Source organism: Atractosteus spatula, chromosome 9 (assembly GCF_055471065.1).
Source record: "Atractosteus spatula isolate fAtrSpa1 chromosome 9, fAtrSpa1.hap1, whole genome shotgun sequence".
NCBI classification, from domain to species: Eukaryota; Metazoa; Chordata; class Actinopteri; order Semionotiformes; family Lepisosteidae; genus Atractosteus; species Atractosteus spatula.
Window position 1 is genome coordinate 18,197,568 of NC_142714.1, and position 24,780 is coordinate 18,222,347.

Here is a 24,780-nt window from a genome sequence, read left to right on the forward strand (position 1 = left end):
CTTTACTCTTTGCTATAGAAACAAAGAGATCCTAAAACAGACCCCTTACAAACCTGAGATCAGAATATGACCTTTTTTGTGAATGCAAGCTTCTTTTGTGTTTTCTCATTATCCTGCAAAATTTGCTTTTCAGCTTTTTGGCAAACATTTGTCCAAGGATAAAAAATGTACTCCAACACAAATACAGATCCATGCTTCATTCTATGATATCAAATTTAAAAAAGAGCATTGTTTCCATATTTTGATTTATTGTCCATCTCATCCAATATTTCTGTTTATACCACATAATCCGTTGGGGTTTTTGCATTAATCTGTTGTGAAAGCCCATTTCCTATCCACAATAAAAACTGGACTAGCTCTAGCTGCAAGTATATCTGAAAGTAAAAGTTCTATTCGTATGAATACAGTTCAATATACAGTAGCAGGTTACAGAGCAAATAAATTTATATTACTAGATGATTTCACTGCATTTCTGCATTTCAAAAAGCTAAAAATAACTGTTACATAAACATGTATGCTTCATAAAATACAATATAAAATATAATTTAATATTATTAATTTGCATAACAGATGGCTTTATCTAAACATTTGTCTGCTGTAGGTACTGTAACTATTTAACAACAATAATAGTCTTTTTAAAACCCAGCATCAATCGCATTTTTTGCTTATGATTGCAATAGCTCCTTTTACATAAGGTAATGTTTGCTATAGCTTTGGTTTTCAAAGGTTCAGCATAGAGCTTTTAGGACATTTTTAATTAAGATGCAATAGTAACAATGATTTAAATAATGAGTTGAATAAATGAAACCCAGCTATTAGAAAAGCGCTACTCCGCTGTTTATTATTTTACATTATAATTATTGAAGAGAAAGCGACTGATGATGAGAGGCAGCAGCAAATTCAGACATGTATCTCATTTTTATCTTAATGAAAAACTTGACAGGTTCAAATATATTCTTCTTATTTTTTTTTTCTCCATATGCATTCCAGAAACAGGCCTGCAAGCCACAAGAAAAGAACTTAAATATATGAATAGCTCCCAACTTTGTCCCTCTAACAAACAAGCAAAACCAGAAACTGTGTTAGTGAGGCTCTGAGATTAGCATGGGAATCCGCATTTACTTATACAGTACCTCTGTGTGAATGGAGCTATGTGATTTAGCTGGGATTATACTTTTTTGACACAGCCAAATACAAAAGAGGCTTTGCCTATCTCTCCACCCACATCTCCCCATGATTAAATACAAAATGTCTTCTGCTAGGCAGAGAAACCACTCGGGGGAGAATCAGTGACTCAGTCTGCGATCTCTTCATTAGTCACTCATACCCTTCTAGCTTCAGGTATTGGTTATTCAGTCTCCCACCCCTTCCATAAAAATCAGGTTGAAAATTTAAACATTTTTTGCCTAAAGAAATTACATATGTACAGATCCAATCACTCATCACTATCATCCACCACACCCAGAATTCAAACTTGTTCAGTTTCTAACAAAATACTGTACAAACATGCCAACTCTCTCACTCTTTCATCTTTTCTCACTCTTGCAAACATATCTTTGAGTTCCCCATGGATTAACTGTACAGGGACCAGGAAGTCTAGTCCTTGCAATAAGCCATAGGAGAACAGGTAAGGTTAACTGTGTGTGTTATGTTACCTTTTTCAAGCAACGTAATGTTGAACTCTTGTAGGACACTACTACTGTTGTACTCCTTCAGATGGATGTGTTACCTTTTGCTTGGGGAAACTTTGGTTCCTCTGCAGGATTATTTTTTGACTAATTTGTAAATTTGTCTTTCTGGAATGTCCCTCTTTAAAATCAAGTACTGTATGACTCATCTGTTTCTGTGAAATAACAACCAAGGTGTGTGATTAAAGATGTGATTCAGAAAAGCACTTTATTGGAAACTGTACTTTGCAATTGTTTTTCATCTTCTGAGGTTCTTCAAAATTTCTATGGAAAACAAAATACATTCATTTGTAATTCCTGTGTTTTTTTAAGTAGAAGAACAGCATGACATTTTCAACTCAGACTTAAAGTATGTGTTGTTAAAATAAACTGTGATTTTAAAGAATGTAAAGGAACTATTTGGATATTTTGCTCAGTCCCTGAAGTTTTAGAATATAAAAAATCACAATGATTTCTTACTAAGACAAATCAGAGACTATGTATTAATCTGTTTTATGCAGAAATAGTATATTAAAAATGTAAACACTCATTTTAAATCCCAAATGGTGAAACATAATTAGTTATCAATTATTTCCTATGACATACATTTTGTGTATCACTTTACTATGTTAATAATGTGATGCTCACTTCTCTGTCAAATTAATAATAATTTGAGATCTCTTAGATTTGCAACCTGCTGATGGGGGCATAGAGAGGACTGAAAATGACTGAAAAATGATTTGGTATATAATCTTTCCTGTATGTTGTTTCTTTGCAATATTTTTTTTTATTCCTGACACCTAAAATGAGCTGTGATATGTCTTTGCTCTGTAGCATGAGATGAAAGAGCAATGCCTTTTATCATTATAATGCATGGCTGTGGAGCACTGGCTACAATTTACATGTAATTCCTGACTAAACATTTGCCAGTTTCTGTAGGAAAATGGTGCTATGTGAGTCCATCCCACTTCCAACATTTTAAAATGACTAGGTTTTAAGCATTTTTAAAACCAAATTTGTCCTAAAATTCTGAAAAGGATTACATGTTATAAACTGTCAATACAACTTTATTATTTCAAATAAAGTAATTCCACTTGATTCTGTTAATAATTTAGTCCACTTAAAGCTTTAGTGGATTCCACAAAGAAAAATATTGAGTTTTTTAAACCTATGTTACTTTACAAAATATGGGTCCTGGTCAGTTGTGAAAGATGTAGAACCCAGAGATTTAACCAAGTATGCCATCCACTTGTAGGCCAGAACACAACTGACACCTTCAGATAAATGGATCTGAAAACTTAAAAGAAACAGAATATTTTGCTAAATGTGCAAGACATACACACATTGGAAGTTTAAAGCTGTTTTTTATTTATTTTTCTCTGAGTTAGCCAATTCACCTTTACAGTATGTACTGTAGAGAGGATTATCTGTTAAATAAATCATCAACAACTGCTGTGATAATCCCATATCACTTTAAAGCAGCTTTCGGCTGTGTTGTGTGAAATGAAAGAAGCAATCTCATAACATGGAAAAGGTTAAAGTTGTCAGGAAAAAAACAATTTGTTTTTTTTTTTACATTCAAGATAGCTGGAATTGTTCTAACGAGTTACACCATCATAATCTGTGCAAATAACTTTGGCAAAGTCTCTTTATTATTATTATAATTTGGAAGCAAAGGATATCCACTTTGTTTTATAATTAATTACAAGGGACATTTCATTCCCTCTGTGCATAGGCTCTGAATTTCCAGCAACCACGAATGGGAATTAGCAGTTAGAAGATGGATGGAACCTCCATTCCCATCTTAGATAGTGCCATGACCAGTGTAGGCAGAGTATTCCAAGTTCCTTGTGCTGCTTTTTTCAGCAGAGAAAGCAGGAGTGATGAGTGATTTAAGTGAGTACCTTGTTTAGTGTGCTCTTGTGGGACATTTTGTACTAGAATTTGCTGAGAACTAGTGATAATAAGCATCACTTGGCATTCAATAGGTATTTTATATATCTTAATTTTTGGCCCAATACAAACCTAATGCATAGTTTTCTCTGTAACATCCTGATTTCAGTGACAATCTATATTTTATTCTTAGCCATTTTGTTATTTCAGCTCTTATGTAAAATTATAGTCACATAATGTGGCCAGCAGCCATATCACTCTGCAACTCATAACTGGCAACCCACTTAAGCTAAGCAGGTGTGAGCCTGGTCAGTACAGTACCTGGATGGGAGACCTCCTGGGAAAAACTAAAGGTTGCTGCTGGAAGAGGTGTTAGTGGGGCCAACAGGGGGCGCTCACCCTGCAGTCCATGTGGGTCCTCATGCCCCAGTATAGTGATGGGGACACTATACTGTAAACAGGCGCTGTCCTTCGGATGAGACATAAAACCGATTGTGGTCATTAAAAATCCCAGGGTGTTTCTCGAAAAAGAGTAGGGCCAAATTTCCCCATGGCCTCCTAATAACCCCCATCTATGAATTGGCTTCATTACTCTGCTCTCCTCCCCACTGATAGCTGATGTGTGGTCAGGGTTCTGAGCTGCTGTCGCATCGTCTAGATGGATGCTGCACATTGGATGATGCGATGGTGGAGGGGAGTCCAAAGTAAAGCACTTTGAGAGGAGTGTCCAGAAAAGTGCTATATAAGTGTAAGCAATTAATTAATTTATTGATGAAACTCAGTTGGCGAAGACCAGTTATTGTGCCTCTGGCTTCACAAAGTCTTCAAGATGATTCTTTTCTTTTATTCAACATTATTATTTGACATGCTGCACAAATATTGAATTTCACTTCAGGTCACAAAACATTTAATAGCTCTTTTACAGTTCCTTACATCAGATGCATTAGATACAGTAGTCTCCAGATATCTTAATATCATTTGATGAACTGAAACAAAATGTGAGACAGAAGCAAATCCAAAGCTAAAGACCTGCATGACTTTCAGAACTACACAGACAGAAATTGTTATCGTTATCACTAGTTCACTTGACTTACAATTTTATTCAAAGCAGCTTACATGTGAGCCCGTTCATAGAGTTCTGAATGTTAATAGAGCAATTCAGGTGATGTACATTACTCAAGGGTACAAAAGCAGTGCCTCATCTTGAATTTTAACTCACAAATGTTCAACACCAGTTCTAACTAGGTACCCGGGAGCAGTAGAAATAAACCCAGTCTGAGGCATAACAGCTTGCTTCCTATTCTTCACAAATCAATTTTTTTTCCACATGAGCTTCACTTTTCTGATCTTCCCACTTTCCTAGTGGGAATGTCCAAAAATGTAATTTGTGTTTCCTTCAAACACATTATATATTCCCATTTGACTTTGAAATCAGCTAGTTTCTGTTTGGCAAATTCTTGTTTGCCATATGCCCCAGACACGTACTGTAAGGTCACAAATTCCTGGTGATACCAGAGCAATTTTTGAAAATGCCTACTGTAGTTTATAATTAATTATAAATGCCTACTGTACCATATTCATAATTGGATGACATGTCACTGATAAACCACCTAATACAAATTGTATGAATACGATTAGAAATAGTGGTAATTGTTTTTTAAATTTGTATTGTGGATGTATTCAGTCCCCCTTGTATATAATTTTATTACATTATAAGTCATAAATGTTGATAAATTTAGGCCTATGCTTTCATTTTCTTGCTAAATCAACTTTTAGTTAAAGCTCATCAAAGCTATGAATAAATCTCATAAGTATAATCTATTTAAACACATGTAAAAACTGTAAAGATGTCTAAATGAAAGAAAAGAAAACGGAGAAATTTGAATCTTGAATGGAAAGTTTTAAAAACTTTGAATGGAAAATGGAATGCTGGTAACCCTTAAGATCTGGAATTTGTTCTGAGTCACTGGTCTCCAGCTTGGAGTCCCAGAGTTTTGGGTTGTAGAGTGCACAAGCCCAATGGGTGGGTGAGATGTGTCTTTAACCATGGTCTAAAATAAGGTTAATAAATTATGATGGCAATTCATCTATTTAAGTAAGTTCTGGATTGGCTGGACTGCATATCATAAATTCCTATAGCTTTCTAACATGAGGGTTGTTTGCTCAGTGACTTCACAATCTTCACCATGTCTGAGAACACAAATAAAAAGGGACATATAAACTAAAGAATTGAAAGTAAAAATTCTTGCATGTCACTCACAGCAATAAGAACGTGTCTTTTTGTCTCAACAAAAAAGGAAGTTATATGTCTTAGACACACACACAAACCACCCCCTCCTGTCCTAGTAATCAAAAGCTCCCTGCTGAAAAGTCTTTTGGTATTTTTGGAAGTAGTTACTTGCCCTTTATTTTTAATTTCCCTTTATTTTTTATTATGTAAAGCATTGTCTCACAGATTCCTTCTCAGAACCTATCATGTCTTCTGATTTCAACATTACATAAGGAGTAATGGCATCTGCTTATACGATATATATGCATTAGTTGTGTGATTACTTTAGACTTTAGACTGAAGATGTGTTATACAAGCTCATTGTTTGTGAATCAAATCAGTTAACTTAAGAATAACTACAGCCTTTTCATCATCATCCTTTTAAGATTTAATTAGCAAATCACTGTCATTGTTAGTGGTATAGGCAGCAATGCTGTGTATATAGGTCACTGCCACAGAAGAGTATTTTTTAGCAGAAAAGACACAGTATTGAAAAAACTGGTTCCTGAGCCAGTTTCTGTGACTTGTGGCTTCTATTTGTTTTCCTGTGGGGGCTCAAGACCTTCATTCCTATGATGGGATTTCATGGACAAAGAGGAGTTATAAAGAAATGCTTCTTTTCACAGTTGCACAGGGAGAATGTCTAAGAAAATACAGCATGTTCAATGTACTATATGTGAGAGGTATAGATTAAACTAATGTTAAATTGCAGAACAAATGATTTAGTAATTAACGGGTTACATCTGTATCCTATTGTGATCATTTTTACTTGTTTTAATTGTGAATTTAAGCTTTTCACTTGCTTAATGACTGCATAGACAAAGGGTATTCAGTTATTTAATATACACAATTAAAAAGTATGAGAGGAATAGTTAATTAATTAAATTAATTAATTAAAACCTCTCCTGTGCCACTTAACTACGAAATATTTTACTGAATTCCTCACAAGCTAGATGGGCAAGGCCTCTCATTTGTAACCTTTCATATGTTTTTTATGATTTGAAAATATTTTAGCAGTTTTCTTAATAAATGTCAAACCAAAGATAAAGGTTACAGTGTGTAGTGGGTTGGTACATTAAACAGTATAGCCTCAAGGAAAACATAACCTGTATTGGTTTATTTATTGTGGTTTCTGGTTTTCAATCAGTACAATTTCCTTAGAACAGATTTCACACCTGGGTGCCCTGAACCAGTTATCTTTCTACATGAATAGGCCTCATTCTTTTCAGTTAACAGATAATATACAGTAGAGTCAGATAAAGCTGATTTCTCATAAAATTTTGTTTGCTAATACAGATGAAAAAGAATGGGTGGTAAAAAAGCTCAAGTAAAATTCAGTGTCTGTGTCCCACACTAGAATTCCTTCCCCTTGGGAAGAAATATCTGAAAGCAAAACATTGGTGTTAACAAAAAGAGGACACCAGTTTTGCCACGTGAGGCTGAAAATAACACCTTCACCTTAAACAATATGGTGTCTTTAAATATGTTGATAATGTCATTTTGGATTGGATTTATAAACTGGTGGGAAGGAGTAACAAAACTAAATAAGTTCAGCTTCAAGGCACTCTCCTAATCGACACAAGAATGTAAATGGTAGATGTCTAATTTTCAGCCCTCAGTCATCTCTTAAATGTAAAAATGTCTCTTTCTTTAGCAGATTTGACTTGTCAAAGTTACATAGTGTATTTTGTGAAATATTTGGAAAATGAATTTCCCCTCCCCAGTCAGGTTCACCGGGATTCTTCAGAATGTCTGGAGTCCACATAGCCAGAGAATGCATTCCTTTTGTCATTCACAAACAGGAAGTTGTACTGCTCTTAAAGCAAAGACTCAGCTTTCAGACTCATAGTTTTTCTGTCTGTTAACCTGTGCTGTCCAGGTGGATCTCACAATGGCCTTGCTTCCTGACATGAACTCTTCTCGTTGTAAAAAAAATTTGCCCTGTTTTCTGCAGGGACTTTCTCTCGTGGACCTGAAAATGTTTCGCAAGAAAAAGAAGAAGAGGCCCGAAATCTCAGCACCGCTGAACTTTCAACACCGGGTTCACACCTCCTTCGACCCCAAACAGGGGAAGTTCATCGGCCTCCCCCAGCAATGGCAGAGTCTCATCGAGACCCTCAGAAGGCCCAAGCCCATGGTAGATCCCTCCAGAATCACTAATGTGGATCTGAAACCAAAGAAGGTAAGTTGTGTTCGTGTTTTTTCGCATTTGTGAAAAAAGAATTGCACTTTTTTTATTGCTTCAAATATATGGACAGTGTAAACTGCAACAAGGTTTAGCACTGTGACTTGTCTACCTCTTGGGTATTAAAGTTCAAGCCTCTATCGACAATTGATAGTTAGGTAATTATAAAGCCTTGCTTGTAAACAGAGAGTTAAACAGTGATTTTTACCTAAAGTTTTGAAAAGTTTTAGACAGAATTTATCTCAGGTTAGATAAAAGTGAAACAATGTTTTTTGAAACAGAAAAAGGTTTTTACGGTTGTCTCGCCAGTTCAATCCTGTGCTGCCATGGATACTGATTCAGTATCAGTAGATATTCAGTCTTCAACCTTGTTTTTTTAAATACCTAAGAAGAACTATTTTGCTATAGCAGTTGCATTGAGCTAAGATCATGTCTTTGGAAAATGTGTTTGAGAGTTGAAAGCCATCTGACAAATGTAGTAGTTCTTTTTTGCATGGGACAGCTATACATACATATTGTCCATGAAAAATCCAGCTGGATGTTAGATCTAACTGCTCTATATAGGTAATTTGTAATAAGCAATAAGCATTCACAGTAGATGTCAAGATCAGCAAAAAAAGTTGCACTTACAGCTCTTATTCAGCAGTATACATGCAAGCAGGCAATGATGACAATCAGACAGTCACTGTATTCCTACACACTGAGGTTCAGCTCTAAGCCAGGGTAAAATTTGGACACAGACTTAATTTTAAAGTTTGAATGTTTTTACTTTCTTTTTTACTTTTACTTTTAAGTATAAATCCTTCTATTACTATTTTTCAACATGGAAAGAAATTGACAGTTTTTCACATATACAGTATAACAGACTTCTATTTTGGTCCAATACTGCTGTTTACATTTTCATCCATCAGAATTTATTTGAAATTATTTCTTCTATATTCAGGCTTTTTTAGTATGCGATTTTGCACCCTCTGTTCATTCTGATGTTGACTGACAAAAGTAATTCATTTCACCATAAGTGGCTGCATATTTTAAATTTATAAATGCAAACATGTGGTTTAGTGATAAGACAAATTGTGAATTTGGAACTTTTTAATTGCAACTGCATTATAAAGTCTGTGCCACTATAGTTTTTAGCTGCCCAATGACTTGCTAACAGGTTGTGGAAATATCCAGATAACAATGACACATCTGAAATTTGACACGTTTTATTTTCATTAAATATAAATGATACAAACGTGGACAAACTTGTTAGGGCAGATTTTTATAATATTTTCCAAAGACTTGGCTAACTCAAAAGGACAGTTTATGTGGAGAGTGTTTAAGTTATTGATAAGCATTAAAAAAATGATTGAAATGTTGTTAGGATTCCGCAATGTGAAAATATTTCTTTCTAATGGCTCTGCAGCCACATTTTGTCTACCATACTGAAGGTGTCATTGTTTCCTTGAGAAGGCTGCACATTAAGCAACTAATTCTGAAGCCTCGCACCCATGATTTGATATGATGTATCTTACATATTAAGACACATTTTCACTATTCCTCCTGCTCTTGATAGGAAATGTAAAAGCATTCCAGGGAGATGTTGCAGAGATCTGCCAGTAGCTATGGTGACCAATGTTATCTATTTATAGCATGCTTTTTTATTTGGATGTATGCAGCAAACTGATTTCTAGCTTAATTTTTTCTCACTCTCTTATTGTCTGAAACCCTCCTGGCTCAGTAAAATACCTGCAAATAACATTTAATATACTTTAAGGATGACCTATAAGCAGAGCTCTGAGTGAAAAAGTGAAAAGAATTCTTTCAAAATTAACACTTGGGATAAATTCAATATGCCGAGAAGATAAATTGTTTTGTTATCTCACAACATCCCATTGTCATAAAAAAATTTAATTTCTATATGAAAGCCATTGTCCTTCAGCCACAAGTTAATGCCGAGGAGTAGCTGTATTTTTGGGACCCTTCTTTCCGATGTTTTTTTCTGATTCTCCCATGCATGTGAAAGAGAAGGCGAAGAACAAAGTACACTAGAAGAATATTGAAGCTGAATGCACATGTTTGGCCCATAAAGTAGTAGGAGTTCAGTGTGGTACTCTTAGTTTTGTGTCTCAAATCCCATGCAATTCACCAAAAACAAGCATCATGTACTGTGGCATTGCGTTATATAATACCAAGTTCATTTATTCAATTCAGGGTCTCTGGGGAGATGGAGCCTAACCCAGCAATCACTGGGCGCAAGGCAGGATACAACCTGGATTGGATGCATATCCATTGTAGGGCAGACAGACACAAATACAGACACATACTGTACATGAACACACTCACACCAGGGGCAATTTTCGCAGAAGTCAATTAACCTACCAGTATTTCTTTAGACTGTGGGAGAAAACCAGAGCACCCAGAGGAAACCCATGCTAACACGGGGAGAACATACCAACCCTATACACACAGTATACTATAATACCTCAGGAATTGAAACCATGGCCCCAGAGCTGTATGAAAGCTTACCATTGCACAACTGTAACACCCGTATATAATATGTGTGGGTCGTGTTCCCCGGGGGACACGATACTGTAAAAAGGCGCCGTCATTCAGATGAGATTTAAACCGAGGTCCTGACTCTCTGTGGTCATTAAAAATCTCAGAAAAGAATAGGGGTGTTAAAAATTCTAAAAAAGAGTAGGGATGTTCGATGTTCAGGCCAAATTCCCCATAGTATTATAATAATAATAATATACACGTGATCTGCACATACATGCATACTCCTGAAAATCATGAATAAAATTATAATCATGCATTTCTGTATGAAATAAAGGTCTTGTGGGTGGCACATTGGAGTGGCAGTTAGCAGTACTGTTTCATGCTGCTGGGGTCCTGTGTGCAACTTCAGCCTGGAGTGTCTTCTGTTTTGAGTTTGTTGAGTTTCTCCCTATATCTGTGTGGGTTTTCTCCAGGTACTTCATTGTCCTCTTGCCTTACAAAGATAAAATGTCTAGGTTACTTTATGTCTGTAAATGTTAACCAACTTTATTATAATAAGGAATAAGTAATAGGTTTATTCCATGCCAAAAAGAGAAGAGAGAAAACATGTTTCGGCTGTGAAGCCTTCTTCAGGTGTGAAGCCTTCCCTCACAGCTGAAGAAGGCTTCACAGCCAAAACGTTGTGTTTTCTCTCTTCTCTTTTCAGCATGGAATAAACCTATTTCTTGTTCCTGTGCAGACTATGCATGCTGATGCAGCTATCCACCTTTATTATAATAAATAATGTGTAAATGAAATGACCTGAAGTACATGTTTTGAACAGTAGATGGGGCTTTTGTTTCAGTTTGCAAGGCACTGTAGTGACCACCTTCAAAGAAAAGGCGTCCAAGTCCATGAACAATGCCAAAAGGAATGTTACGGTTGGTTTAAGAATTTGAGATTAAAATGTTAAATAGTGCAGTTCATGAAGTTCAAAGGTTTAGAATTTCCTCCCTAAATCTAACTTCCAATGCTCTCTGATTTTTTAAATATCTGAAAACAGTTAACAAAGGTATTCATCAGATTAATTATTAATAATCCACTAAATTTGGCATGAAAATGTGAAAACAAAGCGGATCCTAAAGACTGGGACTAAGACCCATTAACTCTCCTGTTGTCTCTTGAATGGGAAGGCTCTTTATCATGCAAATGACTACCTTCTGCGTGACACAGCACTTAATGCTTCCAGATGGAATGAACTCAGGCATGGCTCAAGGCAGTATTTAAACCTCGACGTCGCCTTTCCTGATACACTGGAACTTTACATTGAGCTAAAAAAGTCCAGGAAGCATTTGGTTGATAGGATGAAATGTATTTCTGAACTCCTCAAAAATTCAATTCGAAGACCTTGCTTCAGGGGCTTTGAAGTCAAGGATTTTTCTTTTTTCTTTCAAGCTTAATATTTAATATTATGCTATTTATGGTGACTGTTAATCATGTGCTGGTTGACATGTCCCTGGAAGGGCAGTTTCATGTAAAAAATATTTTGCTTCAGCTCTGAGTTTTGTTTTTTAAAAATCAAACATTTGCTTTTAATAGGTACTCTGAGAAAGGGTTTGCTGCTTGTAGCATAAGCCAAAATAACATGTATTCCCGACAGCCTGTTGCAGTCTTAACAAACATTTTTTTTCCCTGCTAAGGATATATCAGAGACACTTCCCCTCCGTCTGAAATGCAAACATCTGTGTAAAAACTATTTTAATTTATTTAAAAAGAAAAGTTTTTGGAAATCCAATCATGGCCTCTTAATAATCCCTATCTCTGAACTGGCTTCATTACTCTGCTCTCAACCCCACTGAGAGCTGGTGTGTGGTGAGTGTTCTGGTGCACTATGGCTGCCATTGCATTATCCAGGTGGGGCTGCACATTGGTGGTGGTGGAAGGGAGTCTCCATTACCTGTAAAGTGCTTTGAGTGGAGTGTCCAGAAAAGCGCCATATAAGTGTAAGCAATTATTATTATTATTATAAATCCACTAAAATCAAGGACAACCCACATTTTCACTGTAAAACATTTAAGTATATAAGGAGAGGAAAGGAAATACAACATTTCGGCCGTGGAGCCTTCTTCAGGTGCACACCCAAAGAAGGCTCCACAGCTGAAACGTTGTGTTTCCTTTCTTCTCTTTTCAGCATGGAACAAACCTTTACTCGTTCCTTTGCAGCCTACACATGCTGACTCAGCTACCTACTTGAACTATTTAAGTATAAATTTTCTTTCTTTTGTTTGTAATGTTTCAAAAATGTTTTCAATAGTAGATGAAAGTGTCATGGAGCGAAATGGCTGAGGGATGGAGGGATGCAAGAGACTTGCAAGAAAGAGAGATAGGGATCTCATAGGTATTCATAGCGTTTCTGAGAGGAATGGATTGTCAGGAGCGATTGCTAATTACTGACAGCTGAGTCTGATTGAACTTGGTTGTTGTCGTGCCTCCCGAACTTTTGTTATAAACTCCATGATGTACCGTGCATCTTGTTAATTACTCTAATGAGATCCCTGCTACATGTTGACTGTGTAGCTTTTTTTCCTACTACAAAACCACTGCAAACCTGCTTGTCCAGGTGTGACATAACTTGAAAAGGTTGTGAACAAAGATGTGAACAAAACTTTTGTAATTTGCTTTTAAGTACAGAAAAGGGAGTATGGTGTCATACAGGGCATTTTCAAGGCTGGACACATTCAAACAAACCTCCAATTCATTGAAGAGAAAAAAACTGAATAAATCAGGGCAGAGACCATCTCTTTTCTGTGTTTGATTCGTGTCAGCAACTACAGGTTACAAGCTGAGGATGAAGAGAAAAAAAAACTTCAGGGAAAAAGAAGTGATATGTGTCCTGACATTTACAGTGGTTAGGGTTAGTGCGTTTCTGTACATTGTTCATTGTCTAACAATGTGATGACATTATTAAGTTGTGCAATGCAATGATAATGGTAGATAATGACAAACTTTGCTGAACTGTTTTACGCTAAACTTTTCTAGACTCTTTCAATGTACTACTCCCTGAAGATCACTGTATTGTCTGCTTAAAAAAGGATTTGCTTAGAATTATTTGATTTTTTCATTTGTAATTCCGGATTGTCGACAAAGTTTTAGGAAGTGAGAGGTGAGTAGGTCATGTTTCACCTGTATAGAACCTTTCTGCTGTACTGTACTGTATGTAGGTTTCAGAAAGAATGCCAGGATTCACAAGTTTTAAAGAAACCTTACAAAACTTGTAAACCTTCTACATAATTAGAAAGAATGGTAATGTAACTACTTTTTGAGAGTATTTTACATGTCACTTAAATATTCACCATGTTCATGTTTTCAATATTTTAAATGAATATACTCAACAGGAAAAACATTTCAAAGTTTGTTGTGCTAAAAGAACAAAAGTCAAGAGCAAATTCTTAAAACTAATTTTAAATATTGATCAAAATCTATGTAAGGAGGCTCGCGGTGACTGTAATGTTTAACTGTTTCAGACCATGTGAAATTCTTTGCGCATTGAAGTCCAGGTTTCTTGGTGTAATTGAACTGTACTACATATGATAAGCATTTCATACATGGGGGTGGGGAGGTGGCACTGTGGCTGGAAGGTTGCTGGTTCAAATCCTGTGGCTGGCAGAGGAATCCTACTCCGTTGGGCCCCTGAGAAAGGCCCTTAACTCCAACTGCTCCAGGGGTGTTGTATAAATGGCTGACCCTGTGCCCTGACCTCAATTTTCTGTCTCCCCATCTGTGTGTCTCATGGAGAGCAAGCTCGGGTATGCGAAAGGTCAAATTCCTAATGCAAGAAATTGTGTAGAGCTAATAAAGTGATTTTAATCTTAATCTTAATTACACCTTGAATAAACAATAATATGTAAAACTCTTTTGGTGTGAGTCAAATTTATAGAAAGGGTTTTGGTCCAGTATTAAAATTGAAAATTATATAAAGGTCAATTGTGCTCTGAAATGGCTCTGTTCGTCCTAACATTTCAAAAAAGAGAAATGTTAGAGATTGAGAATTCATTTAAAAGGAGTTCCAGGCAAGTCAGCACAAATCATAAAAGCTCAACACAGACATACACAAGTTGACACGTCAATTAAGCTTGATTCAAATGGGGCAAAAGAAAAGTATTTTCTTTGTTTTGAGGCATTTTGCCTTGTCTCATAGAACTGCATTATGGGTTATTAAAATATTTGGGAATGTGTGCTCTGGAGTCGTATACTTTTCAGCTGCAAAATAAAATTTGCCCACAGGTGTTCAGTGGGTGTGAGATTGAGACAGGTATGAATCAAGAGGAAGAGAAACATGCAGAAAAGGAGATAGAGGTTAGAATGGTGGTGCTGTTTAGTTATTTAATGCCATTTCATTGTTATTTAATGAAAATAAAATATCTTTGCTAAATCAATGAAAAAGATAAAAAAACTGATAGCCATTAATGTTAAAAACATTCAAACTACAAAGTCATTTTCTGCAATAAATAATGAATATTTGATGTGATTAAAGAATCTTGCAAAAACATGGTGTGGTGCAACTATAGAGGGTTTCAGTTTGCTTGCCAGTTATAAATACATTTAATATTGTTTCATTAAAGGAATTTTACAAATGACACAGAAACCTGTTCACGTGATAACCAATGAAACAACCAGTGCTGATTATTCTTGGCCATGTTTTTGAATGTGTCACATTAAATTCAGGGTTCTACTATGTTTTGTATTGTATACTATGCCATGTTTTGCTCCTTTTTAAGACTGCATTTTATTTTAGCTTCCTATAAGCACGTGGTGTAATGTGCATTCAGCTTCTTCAGATCAACATAGCCCTTGACTGTCTGGAAAGACAATACAAGAACACTTAAAAAACATATTGGCTAGTTAACTGTCCATTATCCTTACTTTCTGGAATAATTAACAAGTCTTCAAATATGGTACATAAACAGCTGTTAATGATGTGTTACTAACTAACCCAGTCATGTTAAGCAACCAGTATGAGTAATCTCTCAGTTTTGCTCTTCAAATCCTCCAGGTTCAGAAGATCAGATATGAAACAGTATCTTGGATATATTTGTCATAATGTGACAATTCAATGATAAAGTAATGTACATGGAATACTGTTTCATTGGTTTCTCTCACTTCTCTCACTGCAAAGGAGTGGTGGTGATTCAGCCCATCTTGCTTGCTTGTTTGTTTAGTTGCTACAGTAAGTGAATTGTCCCTGGTCCGTTTTGCTCCATATCTTTTAACTTAAATTTTTTAAAACATAATTGTATCTAACACAGTAGATAGTATTGCTGCCTTGGCTATCTGTGGGGAATTTGTATGTTTCTCCCCATTGTTTCCTCTGGGTATTCTCGTTTCTTGCCACAGTCCAAAGCGATACTGGTAGGATAACTTGCTTCTGAGAAACTGGCCGTGGTCTGAGTGTATGCATGTCTGTGTGTGACCTGTGATGGACTGGTGCCTGATATAGGGTATACACTGTCTTGTACCTCTTGTTTGCCAATAATGAAGCAGTTAGAAAATGGATGTTATTTAACATTATTCAACATAACTAACTACAAGAATGTACCCAAGAAAGATTTGTATTGTCTGTTTTAATCCCTAATTGAAAACGTAACACTATTATTTTGCTGTCAAGTTTTTAAAGTGTATTTGCATTTGGAAATGGCAATACAAAGACATAAAATAGAGATTAGACAGAAACAGAACAACCGTGCACTTCTGCCATCTTGTACTACTCGTCCTAATTTTAAATGTAGAATTTACTAGTCCTTGTTCTAGGGATCCATTCTGTGCTTCCATTTATGCTTTTAGAAAGAAAACAAAGAGTAAATCTTTGTTTATTATCACTGTTAAATATCAATCTTATAAGTTGTTTTGTTTTTAAGTTGCATTTAGCTCGCACTATTTGACAATGTTTACTCCTGTACCAAGTGCTCTGTTTTCAATAAATCAATGTCTGGAATTTAATGCAATGCAACATAATGCAAACAAAATTGGCCAATACAAACTAAAAATATTTACTGAATGAGTATATTATAAACATGTCTGCATATCACTATTTTGTGACTTATGATGAACGGGTTAGATAGCTGTTATTAAGCAACAATTTCTACACACATTTAGGACAGACTGAACATATTTCTTTCATTTAAATAAATACATTGGCGTCTACAGACGCATATTTTGGAAGGGAAAGACTGAATGAGGAAAAAATCAGTTAAGGGAATAGATAATAAAATACAATTAGAAATTAAGACCTTAGCTACAAGAAATAAAATGAAGAAAATGGAAGAAAAATAGTGCTGTTGAGCAGAAAACTTCTAATTGCTCTTATCCCTCATGCAGCTTGTCAAATGTCAAATGCTCTGTGAGTACAAGTACTGTTTGCTTCCTGGATTTGAATCAGTCAATTTTATGAGTCATACAGATGGACGGAATTTGATTCATTGCACTCGACAGGAATAATTTTATCCCTTTACAACACCAAAGCTTAAAAGCACATTTCCTCTTTCACTGTGGGAGAGAAGGATGGACAAAAATCTGTTGGAGAAGCATGGCAGCTTTTGAATTGAAGCACAACCCAGTTGTGTTCAGGACACACCTGTTAAGAGTTCTGTCTGTTCCCTCTTTATCTCAGTATTGAAAACTGTCATTTGAACAATGTATTTTATCATGTGAAAGTTGCAAAGAATATTATCAATGAAGTTCTCAGAAATGGATTATAAAAGTACTTTATACATAAGGTAATAGTATGCAAGTGAAACAGATATCTTCTATGGCAATAGACTCTTGTATTCAGAAATGAAATTGTGACTCATGCATGTGACCTATAAAGTTTGAATATGGTTTGATATGAATGCAATTTGCTAGGAACACAGGAGTATAAGGTTACAGACAAGAGAAATCCATGTTGTCCACTTTAGAAGCTTAGTAATCTAAGCATCTCATCTATCCAGTTATAGAATATATATAAAGGAATTAGCTCCAGCTAAATGGCTGGGAACAGCCTTTGCTAAAAGAGCAGTCTCCCATTTTTAGACTTACTGTATATACATTTCTTTTTCAGTTACACTTACATTACTGGGCCTTTGTTTTATTCTTTAGAAGTTTTGCAATAGGTTGATTTTGTGAATATGTTCCTGCACAGTTTTGTAAATCACATACATCAGCAGTACTGTTCTATTGTCAAACGCATACAACTGCCAAAGATATTTTTTGTAGATCCTCACAATTTTCAATAGTCAATTGTTTCTTCAATTCTCAGGTCACAGCAACGACCTTTGTACTGCATTTGAAGAATAAGAAAGTGCAGACAGCATCTCCAACCTGGCCAGCCCTTACGCTAATAAGCATTTGATATGCTATAAGCCACATTCAGAAGGGGTAGTGCTAATTAGGGGTGTAGTACATCCTTCACTTATATGAATTCTTGCCTGTAGAAGCCTGATAGGCCTGAGGAGGTGTTCGGCTGAGAGTCAAAAAGGTTCCAACCAAATAATACCATTCCTGCTCTCAGCAAAAGCAAATTACTTGTGTGCATTGGTAGGGAAGAAGTGAATTTGTTCCTGAAAAAGTATTTTCCTTTTGATGGTGCAGATGATATGTGCATGGAGGTCTCATAACTGGTACAAGAATTCTAAGAGGTTAGTTTAAAAGCTTGAGATAGAATATCTGGGGTAATTAAATTCTTTTGAATCCTAAATGTCACTTTTTCTTCTGACAAAAATGCTATCATTATAGTTCTTATGATGTTTCAACTTAAATACCATTTTATTGCCTCTTTCCCTGCCAAATGTGCTGCTGTACATTTCAAGCTCATTTTAGAAAATGGAAGCAATTTGTGTTCAGATTTATCCAGGATAATAAACAGCAGATTTTAACCTTGTTTTTTTTTTGTAAAAGGTTCATTTATATGACAATGGATAATCTAAATTTAAAATCTCTTTTTCTCCACATTATGTGCAGACGTAAGCTTACTTCTCATAAAAATTAATTTGACCATTTTAATGGTCTATTCCTGTCACTGATATTTTGTTTTAACCAGATAATGATTTTTAACACACAAGAACACACATACATATAAATACACGTATTTCTGCTTCTTCATTTTCTACAAATATGAGACAAACATCGCCTGGTCCACACACCAGACAGATATAGTTTGATACATATGCAACAGAACTCTAAAAAATATAAAACAAAGATTAAGGGATTATAATTATTTCCGTTTCCATTTTCATTTTCAGACCATTGTACGTGGAAGCTTTATCGGCCATGGTGACTACATCTCAGCAGCCCTCTCAGACTTGAGCAGGCTCTCCGTGACGAGTTCCAACTCCTTGCGAAAATCCAGCCCATCCTCACGAAAGAGGGCTCAGTCTTTGGGTCGGCTGGGAGAAGTCAAAGAAACCACGAGCTACCAGTATGAAGACTTGAGCCAGAATGGGAAAAGTGAGGGCCAGCGCTGGAAGGACAGAGTCCGGAATGTCAGGAGTGAAAGTGGGAGTCCGCACGTGGGCTTGAGGAAGAGCGCTACTCTTCAAGCCAATGGCGTGCTGCCAAGGGCCAAGTCCACTCATGAAGTATCTCTGACGTCTCCGGACAGCCAAACACCATCAAGCTGTAGCCTTCAGCAAGGCAGCGAACTGGGCAGCTCAACAGAAAAACTGAATTTCAACCATCAGCCCAACGTGATGAAAAGGGAAAAGCCACACGGGAGGATTCCTCTTGAGCTGAGGCCTGTCTCCTGCTTCTATACATTGGGGAATCACTTAACAGATGGACAGCAGCAGGCCGAGTCGGGCTCCAACACCCCTGAGCTCAGGACAAAAGACAGGCTCTTGCAGAGGCCTCTCAACAGCCCTGGGCGGCCATTTTCTTCGTATGACTTACAGGTAAGGTTTAACTGATCAAATCAGCCAATGTTTACAGCTCAGTAATAAACTCCATTGGAAAACATGCTTTTTAGAAATTCTAAGAAACACATTTAAAAATGTTTAAAATAAGATGAAATCCAATTTCTATGATGAAAAATAACAATATCCTGATTATCAGAATGTACATTCTAAATCATCAGATTATGATTATTATGTCATTAGCTGGAAACATTTGAAAATGAAAAAGAAGTCCCCAGAAATGAACCTTTTAATTTTTCTTAGCTAATTATGTTATTATTCTAAAATATATGTAACAAATACAAAGCCATATTTAGATTTTATTGTATTACACATTAAAAATTACTTTTAAATTATACACTATTTCTTTCTAATAACAACAATGACAACAAAACGTCAGGCTTCACCTTAAGTAATTTTAATCTTGATTGTTGATTTATTATGTTTTCCCTGGCACAACCTTTTATTAAAAAACCAATCAAAAATTATTTTTTTAAATTTCTAATTTGTATATCTCTTTGTTCCTGAAATGCACTGAACCCTTTAATAAGTCATATACAACTCTCAAAGGCTCATTGTACCCCTGAGCTATAACCCTTGGTTATTCTAGCACAGTCAATACTCTGGTGTGTCTTACTGTTGATGTGAACTACAGGCCCTGAGAGGCTAAATGGGCTGTTGTTGTTCTAAAAACTTGTTATGCTCACATTTTAAGATAGATGCATATTTAGCATTCTTGTTTTTTCTGCCTTGGGCTTCACTGAGTGAGGACACACTTAATTTATTTATTTTTTCTTTGCTAACTGCATTATTCCTAAGAATAGAAGGGAACAGAAATTATAGGACATTATGGTACATATTAACTGGAATTAGAGCATCCTCTAGGTATTATTATTTGGAATATGATCTTCATAAACAACCCTCGCTTGACAAGCCGTGATAATAATCATCGTATTGTCAATTTTGGAGCATTTGCAAAAGAGCTCTTTTATTTTAAAAGCAGGCTATTCTTTAAGTGAAGATGGCATTGCATGGCAGTGAAACGTGATCTGTGAGTTACAGCTTTTCATAGCTAGCAAACATTGAAACACTGTTTGTTGCCAGGAGCCTAAGATACTTTCAGACTTAATACCATTAATACTAATGTTTCAGATAAGATCACTTTATTGGCCATTTCTTGTAATAGGCTTTTGCCTTTTCACATATCCCAACTTGCTCTCCATGAGAGATAGAGGGAGAGAAGCTTGGGGTCAGAGCACAGGGTCAGCCAGGTCCCCAACGGAGTAGGATTCCTCTGCCGGCCGTGGGATCCAAACCGGCAACCTTACAGCCACAGGCATACTGTAGATCCTTAGCCACACAGCCACTGCACATCCTTTAGAAAGGAAGCCTGTTCCACTTGTCAACTTGTGCATGTGTTCAGTTGAGATCAGGTGTTCCAATGGCTTATGGGCCTGAGAGGGGTCATGCAGCATTGTAAGAGTTGTGTGAGAACCATTACAGTTTTCTGTGAGTGCATGGGTGGACCTGTGGGTGGCACTATTCCGTCTGAACCAGAATTAAAAAAAATATAGAACTTAGAACGATCAAAGGGCACTTTGTGTTTTAGGACATCCTTTGGATGAGACATTAAAGATAAATTCTGTTAAAGCCACTTGGGGCCCTTGCCTAAAGTTCTTAAGCAATTTCTCACTTCGACTGATCAGCTGTGTGCAGTGTGCCTGCTGTCACGTAATGGCTACTGTGTGCAATCCAGATGGGTGTTGAACCTAAATCTATGAGGTGAGCCCTTTTGTGAAATGTTTTGGGATCCTTTAGGATCAAAAACACTAAAAAGATGCAACCAGTTATTATCCTCATTATCTGCGAGATCGAACACAAAAATTTTGGAAGATTATATAAGATTTGGAAAATTATATTATTTTATAAACATCAAAATGTGGCTTTTCCTCTGTGAAATACTACAACTATAACCTTATTAGCTCTAACTGAACTATGTAAATATTTTGCACAGTTAGACTTTGCAGCCATAAGGTTGCTTTTTTCAATGATTCCCCTGACAAGAATATTTACCTGTCCTTGTTACAGGTCCATCTCCTTCTGTTAAACCTACTACAATTAAAAAAATTAAATTGTTGAGGGGATGTCAATCAGAAGAAGAAAGAGAAACAATCCAAATTATTGAAAATCAGAGCTTGAAGAATGTTTGTGTATCTTGGGTTTTTGCAGGAACATGGGTGTTGGCGAGCTGACAGGGCCTTGAAGGCAAAATAGAAATATATCAAATGATATTTCAAAGATCACTATGAGTCATGATCAGCCCTCCATTTACATTTTCTTTTTTGAATGTCAGTTTTTCATGTGTAATTCTAATGAGCATTAATATGCTGACAGGCATTAAAAACTCCTGTTGCTTTTTTAATGCCTGCAATTCAGCAGGCATTACTCACAAAACTGGACTATTAGCTTTATGTAATTACAGAATTGGTAATATACCTCTTACAAGGTGCAATTTACAATACAAAGTGTCTTTTAGAATTCTAACTTAATGTACTGCAGTGTTGTTACTTATGCTGCATGTTTTATTTTTATAAATAACACATTTTATAAGTAACTTGAATTTCTTGCTTATAAAATATGTATTTTAATTTTTACTAGAACTTACTTATGAATTATTTAAAAGGCCTGAGTATGAAGCTTCATCAACATCTGCTTGGAAATGAATAGCAGCTCATTGTCTAAATTAAATCTACACTGCATCTTGTGCAATGGTTGTAGCAGGGATGTTATTTCTGTCCTTCACTGAGAAATTTAAATGTAAATCACTGCAATAATGCAAACGCTCTTCTCTGCCTTTACAGGCAGACTCAGTCTTGAGACATCAGCATGGTTTCCTGCCCAATGGCACCAGCAGTCCTCTGATAACAGGCACAAGAACTCATAAACCGTTGCGGCCTTCGTCCAGTTACACGATCGGACTACCGCCTAGACAGAACGGCACAAATGCATTTCTGAAAACAGCCACCAGCCCCCCGCCAGCTCTGCAACGACAGGACAGTCCCTCTCAGCCCAGGCCTTCTCCAACTGGATCTCCTGCTACCAATCTACCCAGCACCTGCTCCCCTTCTCTTAAGCCCCCTCCATATGCTTCTCCTAAGCCTGTCCAGGACCCGCCCAAAGTAACCCATGAGCAGTTCAAGGCTGCTCTCCAGATGGTTGTGGACAAAGGAGACCCTCGGACTTACTTGGAGAACTTTGTGAAGATAGGGGAGGGCTCAACTGGGGTTGTGTGCATAGCCAGAGAGAAACACAGTGGACGTCAAGTAGCTGTGAAGATGATGGACCTCAGGAAGCAGCAACGCAGAGAGCTGTTGTTCAATGAGGTACATCTCTTTCTCGTAAGGAGCTGACAGTCAGGCCACATTTTCAAATGTGAAACCAAGTTTTTGTCATGTGCTCAGAGGTAGCTGAAAGCAATTTATAGCTTTATTTCAGAAACAAGCAGTTGTAGGAGATTGGGAGTTTAAATTTGCTGTAACAATCAGAAATTGTACCATTAAATTATGAGAGTTACTTGACAATGACTTTTTGGAACCAATTAAACTTAAATAATTAGATAATAATGTAGATTCTAAATATACAACATACACTTTATTGATATAACCAAAACATGCATAACAAGCAACAAACAGAATACGTACTGTATCTGTGAAACAATCTGTTGTGATATGAAAGCTCAGGGATTACAAAGATCAGAGTTAATAACTTCAGAGTTAAAATATAACGTGTTACAGTCTAGCTTGTAGGTTCTATCAGTCTCGTATAACTAAATCATGTTAATAATCTCAGACACAAGTAAATATGCATTTACTGTCATGAACTAAACAACAAACATATGTTTGTAATGAGAGTTTAACTCTCCAGAATTATGATGTGAAAAATTCCGAATTATGAAATTTTACTCAAACATCTTTTGTCAAAATGTCCTTGATGATTATAAACTTTGCGATGGTAGAAATAATTGGTTTCCATAGCAACTTGTGTTGGGGCTTAAGCAGCTCTGCCAAAGGTATTGTGTTGCCACCACAAAGAACGAGTCCAACTGTCTTAATTTTGTTGATCAAGCAATAATAACCGTGGGTTAGCAAGTCTTCTTCTGTTTCAGAACGAATATCTTGGCCAGAATTCTGCACTTTACTGACTTACCCTCTCGGCCTGGTGTCTTGGAGAAAAGTTTAAGTCATGACTGTCTGCAGTCACGTGGTTGTAAAAGTCTATTTGCAAGTTTAGAGGGAGATTTCAAGTTAGTGGTTAACTGGCGTAGTTGTGTTGGGTTACAGGTTATACAGGCGACATCACCAGTTGCTTATTGGCGTAGAGGCCATTAGGTTTGGTTCTGGACACAACACATCCCCAATTGTTTAATCTTCCTTAGGTTGATGGATAGTGATCTTTGACCTGTGGTTTTGGGACGAAACCAGCCTGGAGACCTGCTGGAGCCCATCCGCATTATATATCATTACATTGTTCAGCTTTATGATGTCTCTCATCAGAGGGGCCTCTTTAGCCACATTCCATCCACAGACAGCACTTGGCTGCTAGGTCAAGGCACACAAAGATTATTAGAAATCTTTAATAACACTTAAATTTAAATAAAATGAAAGGCCTTGCTACTACAGTCTTTTATGAATTTGGCATTCAGCAGTGACACAGAGAATGCTTTCTCCAATGCATAAAGAAGTTTAATGGACTAATATGTTTTTTGTAGAAATATTGACAGAATGTTCTATATTTTGTTTAATTAATTATGGGGTTAATTCTATATGCTTACTAACCATACACACTATTCTAAATGTTCCTTTCAGGTTGTCATAATGAGAGATTACCAACACAGAAATGTGGTAGAGATGTATAAAAGTGCCCTGGTAGAGGAGGAGCTCTGGGTTATAATGGAGTACCTGCAGGGTGGTGCTCTGACTAACATTGTATCTGAAACCAGGTAAGTCATTATATTTTATGAACTCTCAAAGAAGATATGCTGTTAAAATATTTTGCTTGTACTCTCATAGCCGAACAAGAGTCTAACAACTTTATATGAAGGAAAAGGATTCCACAGCTGTAATAGCAGTAAAGTTAAAGGTGTACTTGGTGCCAGATTTGCCTTGAAGTTTGAATTGATTTACAAAAACTAATCAAATACTGCAATACAAAACAGCGAAGTGAAACCAGAATCCTTAATTGATTCCTTTGTTTTTTTTTATTTTTTATTGTATTTAGGAACCTCATACAACCTAAACCACAGAAGGATTCGATCATTTTTTCAGGGGAGATGTATGTAATACTGACTGACAACAGTGTATGTTCTGTGATTGCAATTGT

General features: G+C 36.3%; 1 protein-coding gene across 4 annotated transcripts in view; it reads left to right on the top strand.

Annotated features, from left to right (window-relative positions):
• Window positions 1–24,780, top strand: part of pak6 (p21 (RAC1) activated kinase 6) — a 45,537-nt gene that overhangs the window by 14,635 nt on the left and 6,122 nt on the right. For 3 of the 4 annotated variants that reach the window (XM_088925780.1, XM_088925779.1, XM_088925778.1), the window contains exons 2-5: window positions 7,784–8,011; window positions 18,754–19,401; window positions 22,263–22,784; window positions 24,267–24,400. In XM_088925780.1, coding sequence (XP_088781906.1) covers window positions 7,808–8,011; window positions 18,754–19,401; window positions 22,263–22,784; window positions 24,267–24,400 — 1,508 coding nt within the window. In that variant the 5' untranslated portion in view covers window positions 7,784–7,807. Of the gene's footprint in view, window positions 1–7,704; window positions 8,012–18,753; window positions 19,402–22,262; window positions 22,785–24,266; window positions 24,401–24,780 lie in introns of those variants that run through there. The other variant, XM_088925777.1, reaches the window with a different exon arrangement.